The sequence below is a fragment of the Peromyscus eremicus genome, chromosome 23 (assembly GCF_949786415.1).
Source record: "Peromyscus eremicus chromosome 23, PerEre_H2_v1, whole genome shotgun sequence".
NCBI classification, from domain to species: Eukaryota; Metazoa; Chordata; class Mammalia; order Rodentia; family Cricetidae; genus Peromyscus; species Peromyscus eremicus.
This window is the reverse complement of record NC_081438.1, coordinates 29,201,110-29,214,775: the sequence shown is the minus strand read 5'-3', so window position 1 is coordinate 29,214,775 and position 13,666 is coordinate 29,201,110. Positions and strand designations below refer to the sequence as shown.

General features: G+C 47.6%; 1 protein-coding gene across 1 annotated transcript in view; it reads left to right on the top strand.

Annotated features, from left to right (window-relative positions):
- The window catches only part of Sdk1 (sidekick cell adhesion molecule 1), a 281,083-nt gene that overhangs the window by 57,727 nt on the left and 209,690 nt on the right, over positions 1-13,666 (top strand). The window contains exons 11-13 of the mRNA XM_059249807.1: positions 810-957; positions 1,961-2,101; positions 9,590-9,771. Of these exons, the coding sequence (XP_059105790.1) occupies positions 810-957; positions 1,961-2,101; positions 9,590-9,771 (471 nt within the window). The remainder of the gene's footprint in view (positions 1-809; positions 958-1,960; positions 2,102-9,589; positions 9,772-13,666) is intronic.

Here is a 13,666-nt window from a genome sequence, read left to right as displayed (position 1 = left end):
TCCCTGCCTTGTGGAGCATCCTTTTCCTGACAAAGCTTCGATCTACCTGATGGGGAGCTGACAGACAACTTGCCCCATTTTGAGGCCAGGAATTAGGATTTTTCATCCTTCCCTTGAAGTGCCCATATGCAGGCAGAAGGAGGAGGAGGAGGAGGAGGAGGAGGAGGAGGAGGAGGAGGAGGAGGAGGGGATGACTCGGTCAATAAAGTGTTGAGGGCCTGAATTTAACTCCCCAGAACCTATCTAAAAGCATCTGGTGTGATGATGCAGGCTTGTAATCCCAGTGCTGGGGAGGCAGAGACAGGAGGCTCCCTGGAGCTTGCTGACCAGCTAACCTAGTTGACTCAGTGAGTTCCACACTAGTGAGGGATCCTATCTCAAAGAAGAATGACCCCCAAGGTTGACCTCCAGCCTCCACAGGCATATACAACTTTACTTGTACACATTGTAACACATACACAAACAAAAAGAAAGAGACAGAAAGAGAAAGGGAGGGAGGGAGGGAAAGAAAGACACACATACCTCCTCGCTGAGAACAGATGGAGGGAGTCTTTCTGCCCACTTGTCCTGGAATGGCCCTAGGAATACCAGGAAGTTCTACCCTAGGTTTGGGGTGAGGCTCCTGAACTTCACGCCAGTACACTAGTTGCTAGCCACACAGCTGAGAGTCTTGGTTCGCACAGTCGTCAGGTGGGCTAGCCACTACCTCTCCTGGCACTGTGTGGGAAAGCAAACAAGACCATGCTTGTCCTCTTACTGTGATGTTGCATGCTCATCTGTGTCTCACTCTGCTCTGTTCGTTCTTGTAGACTCTCCATGGAAGGTACATCTGTCAAATGTTGGCCCAGAGATGACAGGCGTCACTGTGAGTGGCTTGACTCCAGCCCGAACCTATCAGTTCAGGGTGTGCGCTGTGAATCAAGTGGGCAAGGGGCAATACAGCACAGAGACCAGCAGGTGAGTGAGCCTGACCTCCACCTAGAGCCCAGGGTGCTGTGGGTCCCAACCATAGACGCAGAGATGAATGACAGCCTAGGGGTTCTGCAGAAAGCTGAACACAGTCAACAGTGGCATGTACCGAACCAGCTGTACTTCCCTTCACTGGTTGGAGGCAGCTGTCATAGATCCTTCCCATGGTGCTCGGTGCCTTCACAGGGCACTCCTGACAGCACAGCCTTCTTTAGGGGTGGGTGTGGCAGAGTCTCATGTGGTTCAGGCTGGCCTGGAATTCACTATGTAGCCGAGGACCATCCTCTTCCCTCTATTAACAGAGTGCTGAGATTACAGATGTGCATGCTACACCCAAATTACATGATGCTGGGGTTGGAACCCAGGACCTCATAGATGTCCTAATGTCCTTTCTGTTGCTGTGATAAAATACTCTGATAAAAGTGACTTAGGGAAGGAAGGGTTTGCTTCAGCGGACAGTTCCAGGTTACAGTCCATCATAGCAGAGAAGTCCAGACAGGAACTCCAGCAGCTGGTTATGTCAGATTCACGGTCAAGGGCAGAGGGAAAGTAATGCATGCATGCTTGCTTGTGCTCAGCTAGATTTCTCCACTCTTATACAAATCAGGATCTCCTGTATAGGGAATGATACTGCTGCCCACAGTGGACTGGATCTCTCCACATCAATCAACTTAATTAAGACACACACCCCCGCCCCACCCAGACATACCGGCAGACCAACCTAATGTAGATAATTCCTCATTTAGACTGTCTTTCCAGGTATTTCCACGTTTTGTCACATCAACAGAGCTAACCAGAATACTAGATGAACACTCTATGAACCACACATCTGCCATTGCCTCCTGGCTGTTCCTGGCATGTTGACTGCCATAACTCTTGCACACACAGCCTCAATGAGGCCAGCTGCATGCTTCGGGTTGCTTTTCTCCTCAACAAGGCTCTGGGATGAGCACCTTGTCTCTCTCTCTCTCTGATATATTTTTATCTTTAGGTTGATGTTACCGGAAGAACCACCAAGTGCTCCCCCAAAAAACATTGTAGCCAGTGGGAGAACCAACCAGTCCATCATGGTGCAGTGGCAGCCACCACCTGAGACAGAGCACAATGGGGTGCTCCGGGGCTACATCCTCAGGCAAGTACCCGGCACAAACCTTCAGGCTGTCCCAACTTTGGAGGTCCAGGTCAAGGGAGGGAATCTAGGGAGGGATACCTCCTGCAGCAGAGCAGCGTTCACAGGTAGTGGGCACCTTTGTGGAGCCCTCCTGGGTGTGGCCACCTCAGAGGCCACATGGACTACTGTCAGAGGTTGCACCAAGCCAAAGAATGAAGGAGGGATCATGGGAAAGATAGCCGATACACTCTTCATTGTGAAGCCTTCCTCAACGAATTGTACATTCAAAGTACAGTCACTTAACCGATACTAAATTAATTTGAGGAAGTATTTAACCAACCGTTACTATGTTAGGTTGTTACTCCATTTTGCCAGACCTTCTGACATATCAAAGAAAAACATTTGATTGTGTGTATATGTATGTGGGTATGTGTACCTAAGTGTACCCAAGGAGGCCAGAAGAGAGTGTCAAATGCCCTAGGACAGTGGCTCTCAGCCTTCTTAGTGCCTCAGCCCCTTAATACAGTTCCTCATGTTGTGGTGATCCCCAACCATAAAATAATTTTCATTACTACTTCATAACTGTAATTTTGCTACTGTTATGAATTGTAATGTAAATGTCTGTGTTTTCTCATGGTCTTAGGTGACCCCTGTGAAAGGGTCATTGGATCTCCAAAGGGGGTCATGACCCAGAGGTTGAGAACCGCTGCCCTAGAATTTGAGTTACAGGCAGCTGTGACCTGGGAACTGAACTCAGGTCCATAGCAAGAGCTCTTAAGTGTGGGGCCATCTCTCCACCTCCCTGAAGAAATCCATATAAACATATGTATATATACATGTGTACTCACAACTTGGCAATGTTTAGGTGTTGGGAATGAAAGCAATGTATTTTTTATATTAGCGCAGGATGAGTGTTCATGTGTGCCTGCCAGATGTCACCAAAGGGTGTGCAGGTTGCTATCCCAGCCTTAGCAGGGATGGTGGGCTTCAGAGTGTATGGAGAGCACATCTGGGAGAACACATCTGGGAGAAGTACCTCCTTTGCCCAAGCTACTGCTAATGTCCAAATTACACCAAATATCATCACTGCGGAGCTCTTGGTTGAGACAAATTAAAAGGAGAAAGATTGATTAGAATTAAAGGGTAATCGTTACGTCTCCTCTCATAGTTTCTACTGCTGTTTGTTAATCTTATCAGGTTTACTGAAGCAGGAGTGCATCCGTTATTCTCCAAGTACCCACCTTGGCTCACACTGGGCCTGGAGTTCATGGTGTGAGTGCTTAAGAGTCTTCGTAGGAGGAAAGTTGTGAAAGTGTTCTTACTTACTTTCTTCTTTCTTTCTTTCTTTCTTTCTTTCTTTCTTTCTTTCTTTCTTTCTCTTTCTTTCTTTCTTTCTTTCTTTCTCTGTCTCTGTCTCTATTTTTCTTTCTTTCTCTCTCTGTCTCTTTCTTTCTATTTTTCTTCCTTTCTCTCCCTTTCTTTCTCTTTCCTTCTCTCTCTCTCTCTCTCTCTCTCTCTCTCTCTCTCTCTCTCTCTCTCCCTCTCTCTCTCTTTCTTTTGTTGTCGTTGTTGTTGCTTTTTTTGTTTGAGACAGGTCTTGTATAGGCTAGGCTGGCATAGCACTGGTTAATGTGGCTGAGGACATTCTTGAACACCTTATCCTCCCAAGTGCTGGCCTTACAGGAGGAACGTACACCGTAAAGGGCCCTTTCACAGGGTCGCCCAAGACGATTAGAAAACACAAGTATTTACATCACGGTTCATAGCAATAGCAAAATTACAGTTGTGAAGTAGCAACAAGAATAACTTTATGGTTGGGGGCCACCACAACATGAGGAACTGTATTAAGGGGTCGCAGCGTGAGGAAGGTTCAGAACCACTGCTGTAAACAGTTATTTCTGAGAGAGACGTTTTCTGGTAACTCTTAGAGACGAGGTACCCTTTGAGGTCTCTTTTTCTTCCTTTTTTGTTGTTTGTAGTTTTATCACATTTCTTTCTTTCTTTAGTGTGTGAAGGTTCGGAGTCGACAACGTGTGTGAGTCAGTTCTGTCCTCGCATGCTGCCAATCCCAGAGGTCAAACTCAGGTCACTAGCCATGCAGCAAGCGCCTTTACCTGGCACCATCTCTCTGGCCCTATTTTATGTATTTTTTCTGTGTCCAGGTCTCATGTAGCCCAGGTTGGCCTCCAACTCACAAGGTAGCCAAGGATGACCTTGAACTCCTGATCTCTTGCTTCACCTCCCAAGTGCTGGACTGACAGGAGTGTGTTACCACACTTGGCTTGAAAATGCTGGTTCTTTAGCTCCATTTGCTTGTCTATGAAGGACCTGTGACCGTAGTCACTCCACTTCAGTTAACTGTGGAGTGAGAAGGGTAGTTACGCTTCTGAGTCCACTGAAAGAACCTTAAGAGATGGCTGCTAGAGAGACGTCTCCTTTGTGGAAAGCCCCTGCTCTGAGTGAGCCAGAGCTGCCCCGACACAGCCAGTTCCCTGCTGTCCTTATGGTTCCCTGCAGCCCATGATTCTCCTTTAACCGGAAGCCCAGTCTTGTCTGTCTAGCAGAGCTTAAAGGAAGTCAATGCCCGTGCTCCCCGTATCTCTGCCCCCAGCTGTCATCCTCCATTTACAAAAGGTCAGAGGGAGACAGTCATGTTATCCTGTAGCAGTGGCCCTGGGCTCTGTGCCAGCTGGTGGCCATTGCCAGTGGCCTGACCTTCCTACCCATCCTCCTGCTGCCTCACACTAAGGCTTCCTGTAGCTCATGGCTGTGCTTTTCTTCCAACTTTAGCCATCCCTCGTGTCCACACCCGTCAACTAATGGAAATAATTAGCTTGCCCTCCTCTCAACCACCGCCTTCCTCAGCAGCAGAAGGAGGTTTCCCGAGGCAGAGCCTGTCAAGTAGGGGCTGTGATGTTTGTCCCACTGAACACGCTCGGGGCGCAGAGCCTAATAATAAAACTGTCTGATGTTATGGGGCTGCACGGTGGACTGTGCATCTCTCTATTTTGGGGGATTACTGTCCTTAAAGGATTCTTGGTGACAGTGCTATTGGATTGGAGTAGGGAAGAGGGCATCTGTGATGTTGACAGCTTAAGTCCAAGGAAACCCGAAAAAATGAGGGCACACCACCCCAGGCCTTAAATATCAAAGTGTGTGGAAATTAAAGACCCGTACCAAGATGCATTTGCCTGCAAATGTTTCTGAGCAAGGCTCTAGCTTGCAGATCGCTGTTTGCAAGCGAGAACCCTCCAGGGCACAGGCTCTGTGTCGGATCCAACACACAATGCATGGGAGCAAATGGGAAATAAATCACCTTGGTGGCTCACACCGTAAGAAGTAGTTAGGATGCTCGCTCAGTGATAAAATATTTATAATAATAGGCAGTATGTTTCTCCGAGAGGCACTCAGGGTTATGTCCTTTAAAAAAAAAAAAGTGCTCCTGTTTATTTCTGGATAAAAACTCATCCGTTCTGGCTGAGCCTGTCTCCAGGGTAACAGAGCCTCCCAGAAAGGAGGAAGGAGGATGCGCTGTGGAGTCCTCCCTCATCTTGACCTTCTCAGACATCCAGTGTGCATCACCAGGACACCTAGAGCCCAGGCCAAAGTGGACCTCCCTGCCTGTTCTATTCTCAAGTGAATCCTACAGTTCCTTGATTGAGTGGCTGAGGAGACTGTGTGACTGGGACAGGCTTTGTGTCCTGAATAAGGGCCTCAGCCTGTGTCCCTGAGTCATGTCCCCCCAATGCTAATTTCATAGCTTTTCCTTGGAAAGTAGGTTGGGTAGTGAAGGGCTCCACAGAGCCATCCCTTCCCAAGGGTGGTTTTGCAATTTCTCCCAGAAAGCTGCAAAGCAACATCTACTTGGGGCCTGGGGAAATGGGTCAGTGGGTAAGAGGGCTGGCTCTGCAAGTGTGAGTGCCTGAGTGTGAGTCCTTAGCACCCACATAAAAAGCTGGGCATGTTGGCACATGTCAGTTAGCCAGGGCTGAGGCTGGGAGTGGGGGCAAGACAGGGGGATCTCTGAGGTTCATTTACCAGCCAGCCTAGCCAAATGGATGAGTTCCAGGTTCAGTGGGAGATCTCTATGAAAGAGAGAGGAAGGCTAATAGTGACCTCACATACATTTGCACACAGGTGTGCATGCATGCACATGCACATGTGCACACACACACTTATAAACACACATAGACCATGTACACACAAATAACAACAATAATTAAACATTTCCTTGCCCTTATCTTAAAGGGGGGATGGTATTTAGACAGACTCATACAGGGAAATGATGGTGGGTAATCCCAAGGTATGGGGGCAGCTAGGTGTCCTTACAAAGGAGATGCATATCCACGGGGCTCCCTAGGTTACATATTTCATAGGATGCATTACAGTGAGGGTTAGAGATTTCAGGATTAAGCAAAGCCTCAGTTTCAAGGGAAGTGTTTCCTGCAGTCACTGCCATCCTTGGCAGATTGCTGGGCTTACTGTTCAGGTTAAGGAGAGGGGGAGTGCCGGCGCAGTAACATTCGGAGCTGCAAGCGTTTTGACCCCATGTAAGAACGGTTGTTTGTTGTTGTTTCCTGCTTTGATTGGTTGGTTGGTTTTGAGGCAGAAGCTCATGTAGCCCAGGCTAGCCTCAAACTTGTTATGTAGCCAAGGAGGACCTTGATCTTCTGCTTTTCCTGCTGCCACCTCCCAAGTGCCAGGTCCCAAACAGGCCCCACCATATGCAGTTTACCCGGTGCTAGGGCTGAACCAGGGCCTACTGCGTTCAAGCTGGTCTTCTGTCAGCTGAGCCACACCCTCAGCTTATTGCTTTGAAGGCCTTGTCTGAGGCTGTATCTCTAGGCACTTAGGGCTTTATCTGCTGGTTGTTCTAGACTCTTGTCAGTAGGAAACACAAACTAGATTCAGGGTGAGGAACGTCTGTCTTTGCCCCTCATGTCCCCTTTGTGTCCTCTGTGTTTCTAGCCTGCCTGCTGAGTGGTTTATTTTGGCTGATGGTTTCCAAGGGCTCCTTCCATAGTCACTTGGCTCTGTTACTTCTGGGCTTGTGGTGGGGCGAAGAGTAGAAAGGCCTGAGGGAGGGAAATGCTTATCTATGGAGGCCATGAAGCAGAAAGACTATGGAAGGAGCCAGGCATGAAGTATACACATTCAGGTTCAGCCACAGTAACCCACCTTCTCCAACAGTCCCGCCCTGTTCCCATCAACACCAGGTGGGGATGGAGATTTAAACACAAGACTGTGTCCACCTTAAAACACAGCTCCACCTCGAACCGGTAAGAGAGCTTATTCTGAAACCAACTACAAGTGACCATGGCCCAGGAACACAGATTCGGGTCACCTCAGATTCTGCATTCCAACATGATGATAGTTCCTTCAAGTTTTATAGGCAAAGAACAAAGAAAGTCATAAATCAAGGCACTGTCGCCCCCAGATGCTAGCTAACAGCGCTCTCAGCCTTTTGGTTGGTGGGAGCTAGTGGCCTAATGATGTTGATTCATTTCAGGTTTTGCCTCTTAATCACAAGGATGTTAATTCAGACATAGAGGTAGGCAAGGAATGACTATCAAGGGGCTGAAGGCAACCCAAGAGTAGTTTTAATTAGACTTTGGACCTGCAACACGCCAACCTCCCCCCACACTGAAGTTATCATCTATCCTCGCAGGGCTCAACAGAAAGTGCAGGTCTTTCCTGGAGCATTCATTCACAATTGTTTGGGAGGACACTTCCAACCAAGACCTAGCACAGAGGAAGGCTAGCTTTGACCTTCCTGCTTTTAATGCTCTCTGTCCATCATTTCTATTTCCTACCAAGCACAAATGGTCCCTAAGACAGAAAGAATGTCCTCAGAAAGTCCTGGATTTCGAGAAGAAGCTTCTATGGCCTCTGTCTACCTCCTTATTTGCATATCTCTTAGGGAAGTCATAGTATACAGAAACACCTGCATTTCAGGGTCTTGGGTTTTTTCCCAGCCATGGTGACTTGCTGGTCTGGGAGTTCCTGTCCTGGGTGTGTCCCTTCCCTCTGCTCTGTCAGATAGGGCAGCATCTGGGAAGAGCCTGGTGACTACAGCCTGCTGTAAGAAGTTAGCGGATTTACAGCTGCCTCTCTGTTTGAGGATGCCTTGCCAATCATTTTCCCTCTCTGGGTATCACACAAAGCCGCATTCACAGAGGCCAGAGCAACTTTTGGGCTATAAACTGGATGCTTTGAGAAGCCGCAGGAGGACTGTACGTGTCTCTCATTTTCCCCAGGGGAACTGATCCAGAAAAGCTGTGTGAATTAACTGAGCTACTTCAGTACATTAACTTCTATAAACGGAATCATGGAAAAACATTTGCTAATCAAAATAATGCAGGAGAAGGCCTTCCACAGTACAAAAGCCGTTCACTAATTTATGCCTTTTTCCCCCCTCAGAGCTGGTTTGTGTGAGCCATCTTGTTAATAAGAACAACTTTAAATTCCTGCTTCAGGGCACTGAAGGACATGTTACCCAAGAACTAACAAAGGTCCCCCACAAAAGCAATTGGTTGTACTTAGCCATGGGCTAGCCCTTTGGAAGTTTTAACATGTTTTCAAAGCTACTTAGTGTATAGGTCTGGGATATCTCTGGACCAATCTAGATTATTCTGAAATGGAAACAGAGGCCAGGAACACACAGTCCACTGGCTTCCTGTTTTCTTCCCACAATGCAGCCTCAAAAGGCAACCTTTCTCTCCACCCCTGATGGCAATCAGGTTTGAAATCTTGACTCCTAGTCACTGTACACACTCGGCAGTTTACACCTGAAATACAGAATTTTTAGAACATGATGATACACATCTGTGTAACTCAGGTGTTCAGGAAGCTGAGGCAGGAGGATCATGGGTCCAAGACAATCCTGGGCTGCATAGCAAGACACTGTCTCACAAGGAAGGAAGGAGGGAGGGAGGGAGGGGCAGAGGGAGGAAGGGAGCCATCATTTGGGTTCCCCCAGCCTCCAGTATCCCCATATCCTCCTTCCAGCAGCTGGGGCAGTCTAAGTCTCAACTCACAGTGCAGTTTTTAAGCATGATATTGGCTGGTCTCTCTTGTTTGGGGACATTTCTATTACATTTTCTCAAAAAAAAAAAAAAAAAACTGAGGCTGGATAGAGTGGTACATGCTTGCAGTCCTAGCACTTGAGAGGCTGAGGCATGAGGATTCCTGCAAGTCAGAGGCTAGCCTGGGCTACAAGGTAAGTTCTAGACAGCTGGGCTACAGTGTCAAGGCTCTACCTCAAAGCAACAGCAACAAAAACAACAGAACCTCCCCATGACCATATGGAGTTGAAAGCCTGTTCCACTTCACCTGGAGTTTACAGTCACTGTGAGATTAGAGTAGAGCATGTAGGAAGTCCCTGACCAAGGCAAGCTGTGGTCAGGCCTAGCTCAAAGCCTGATTCATACTCAATTACCTCCGTCGTCCTCTCCAGGTGATCACCACCGTGGGTGGTGTCCCAGCCCTCATGCTTCCTCTCTGCCACAGGTACCGCCTGGCTGGCCTGCCCGGGGAACACCAGCAGAGGAACATCAGCAGCCCAGAGGTGAACTACTGCCTGGTCACCGACCTCATCATCTGGACCCAGTACGAGATCCAGGTGGCTGCCTACAATGGTGCAGGCCTGGGTGTCTTCAGCAGGGCGGTGACCGAGTACACCTTACAAGGAGGTGAGCTACAAGGGGGTGGGGGAACCTCTATGGGAAACTGGGGGTGGGGGTCGGCCAGCTCTGATTGGAATGTGCACCTCTCTAGGGGAGTGTCGACAAAAACACAGGTCTTACCTCAGAATGGATAAGAGCTTGTTTATTCTGGACCAAATAGGAGTGACCATGGACAAAGAACACAGACTCAGGTTGTCCCCAAAGCTATGCTCCACTGTAGAAATGAGATCGTGTTAGTCACAGAACAGAGAAAGTCACAAATCAAGACACTTTTCAAATACCTTGGTGGAAAGCTCAGAGCAGAGCCAGAACATCACTGTTATAGGTCTCAGATGCTGTCTGATGACATTCTCAGACTGAGTTGGTGGAAGCTAAGGGGCTTTTTTGTATATAGCAAAAGCCGTCTTAAGGATGTTAGGTTACCCATGGAGCTGGGCCAGAATGCTGATTTTGAGGGCTAAAGAGAGCCCAATATGATTTGACTTTGGGCCTGTAACATTCCAACTCTCCAAAACCATGGACATTCTAATCAGCCATCCAGCCTTGTAGAAGGCTTAATTCAACATGTGTATTATTTCTCTGGAAGCTTCAGTCTCCAAGAGCCTTATGGGAAAGTCTAACACATAAGTAAGTCAATGGGATTTCCTCTCCTTGCCTACTCCTAAACCACAGCATCACTGCTAAGGAGAAGCATACTGTCCCAGCAGCTTTTGTTCTTCTGGAAGCTAGGGACAGAAGATCTATGCACATCATGGAGTCTTGGGAGGGTCTGTGTTAATCCTGAAATTTGCCAGAAAAACCAGTTCTACCATTTTGGCTAAATTTAAGCAAGCTTTTTATTAAAAATATTAAATAGTGACCAAGATGGAACTTTGGTCAGGACCATCACCTGGAAATTTTCCAGGTAAGTGGCACAAGACACGTGTTGGCCGGGCTTATATGGGCAAAACCCATAGGTTTCTCCATGAGGCTTTGTTGTTAGTTTCCAAGACCTCCAACTCCCAGAATCCAAGGAAGTTACCTGGTCCTGGGGCAGATGGGGTTTATAGGTTAACCTTGGGTCTAACGTCTGATCATATATGGAGTCTCGGGAAGGTCTGTGAATTCATACCTTCCTCAGTGGATCACAATTGTGTTTTTGGTCAATGGGTTGGTACAGTTCACTGTGCTAGTAGGGTTGCCTTGTGAAGCAAGCAACCATTCACAATACTGCTTTAGTTTATGCAATATGGTTATTAGGAATGGAATTCATGGGTTTGTGCTTTTCTTTTCCTTATTATACAAGCCAACAATGTAAGATCAATCAAAGCTCCCCCACCCCTTAAAGAAATAATCAGGCAGAACGTCAGAAGGAAAGCCAGTAGGTCCTCAACACACATGCTAAGACTCAGCCCCGGGGTTTAGAGTTAAGCCTTTCTAGGGAGAGTAACTCCTCCTCTGCTTTCTGGAAGATTCTAGTTGCAGCCCAGGCAGCTGGGTGACATTCGCCAAGTACACATGTCATTGTTGTCCTAAACAGTAATAAATAGACTCTTTCTTAATGGCCACATTGGTCCTACAGCAAGCCATATCCTGGCTGGGGGCACAATTTCCCTCCTGGAGTCTCCAAGCCTTTCTTTCCCCTGCAGCAATTTACGAGGTTCTCAGTTCACAGGTGTGGTTTTATTTGCTTAGGCATTTTTATTGCTACCAGGGCCCGTGACCTTTTTTCAAATGATAAGGTTTCTAACTGCCCACTTCTCTCCCCAAATCCTGCCTCAGACCTAATGTTCCTTGATATTACACGCTGTTATTATCAGCCCTTATTGATTGGCTGTCGGTTGTCATCCGAGAGTCCATAAATCCTCCTTTATAAATTAAAAACAGTCAGCGCTGCTTGCCCAGCAAGTAGCAGAAATATTAAAATGCTGGACAGCCAGGCAGGGCTTGTCCATCTGCAAGGGATTCCTGACCACCCATTTGAAGAGGCAAACAGCGGACAGCCTGGACAATAAATGCTTACTTTAATCACTCTGTTTAATAAATCAACAGTAAACTTGGACACACTCAAAATGGCTGACATGGCGGCTAGAGAGATGGCTCAGTGGTTAGGAGTGCTTACAGCACCCATGCTGGGCAACTTAAAACTGCCTGTAACTCCAGCTCCAGGGATCTGGCACCTTCTTCTGGCCTCAGTGGGCACTTCACTCACATGCAAATGCACATACATGCACACACATGCACATAATTAAAAATAAAGCAAATCTTTATAAAATTGTGAACATGGCTGTGAGTTATACCCTATTACTATTAGCTGGCTACCTCACTCTATTGCCAGAGCACTTGAGTTCTGTGTATAGCCAAAGAAATCAAGGCCTAATTAAAAAAGGGTGCTGAGGCTGGAGACTTTGCCTGGTATATACTTGGCACTTGAGAGCCATGATAGGTTTAAGAGGGAGTGACAAGTTGGAAATGCTGAGTTGGAAGGCATCTTAGTTAGGGTCTCTATTGTTGTGATTAAAGTCACCACGACCAAAAGCAATTTGGGGAGGAAAGGGTTGATTTCTGCTTACAACTCTCAGGGCCTACTCTGTCACTGAAGGAAGTCAGGTTTTATTAAATTCAGGGCAGGAACCTAGAGGCAGGAGCTGATGCAGAGGCCATGGAGGAATACTGCTTACTGACTTGCTCCTCATGGTTTGCTTAGCATTCTTTCTTATAGCATCTGGGACCCACCAGCCCAGACATGGCACCACCCACATAAATCACTAATTAAGAAAATGCACCACAGACAACTGTTATGGAGGTATGCCCTCAGTTGAGAGTCCCTCTTCCCAAATGATCTAGCGTGTGCGTGTCAAGTAGGCATAAAAAGAGCCAGCACCGAGGAGACATCCATTAGTGGAGTACAGGCGAGAGGAGAGGGGCCTAAAGAAAGCAGCTACATGGAAAGTCCAAAGAACAATAATCTGCCTGGAAAGTGACAGATTCTCCCTGCCCTGAGGTGGGCAGTGAGAAGGGACTCGGGTGTGCATTTGGGAGGTACATTGTTCTTGCAAATCAGATCACATGTGGGCCGGGGAGGTGGTTTCAATTGGTAAAGATATAAACTAGATTTCCAAAACTTATGTTAAAAAAAAAAAAAAAAGCCAGCTGTGCTGTCATGTGATTGCAATCCCAGCCCCAGAGAGGCAGAGATGGAAGGTGAGAACAGGTACCTAAGGTTGTTCTCTGACCTCCACATGCAAACCGGCACGCTCATGCAAACCCGCATGTCCACTGCCACACATATCACACACACATACATCTCACACACACACATGCACAAAGACTATAAAAAAGAAAACTCCTTTGTCATTCCAACTCCTGTTTGGAGCTGGGAGCCATCCCTGTGCAGGTACAGCTGGAAGCATGGTCTTTCCACTGGTGCAGGGGTGCAATTCTGTAACTTACAGAGGCAGGGGGGTGGCTGTTAGAGGGGCCACTAGCAGCTTCTCTCCCTTTCCAAGGTGACTTCTAGTGATGGGTCACCCCTGTGGGCTACACGGTTTCTAGATATGAGCTTGCAGAGAAGACTAAGGCTTGGTATGGTAGGGGGCGGGGGCATGGGTTGGGGGGCTGGAGGGGCTTGGGTTGCTTCCTAGTCACCTGTGTTGGAATAAGCAGGGACTTCAAGTACACAGCCCCTCTTGGTCATGACTTCCACTTAGCCTGCCCTGCAAACCCTGGAGCTTAGTCCTAGACACAGGAGGGTTATGTGAGCAATAGCTGAGGCATGTTTCCTTTGCAGCTAGGAGGTCACTTAGTGTCCCTGGAGTGTCCTACAGCTGTTGGCGCTGTGTGCTGAAAAGGCTTGGAGTAGGTCCTCCAGGCAGAAATTGGGGGAAATTAAAATGCTTGCATATTAAAAGAGAAAAGAATA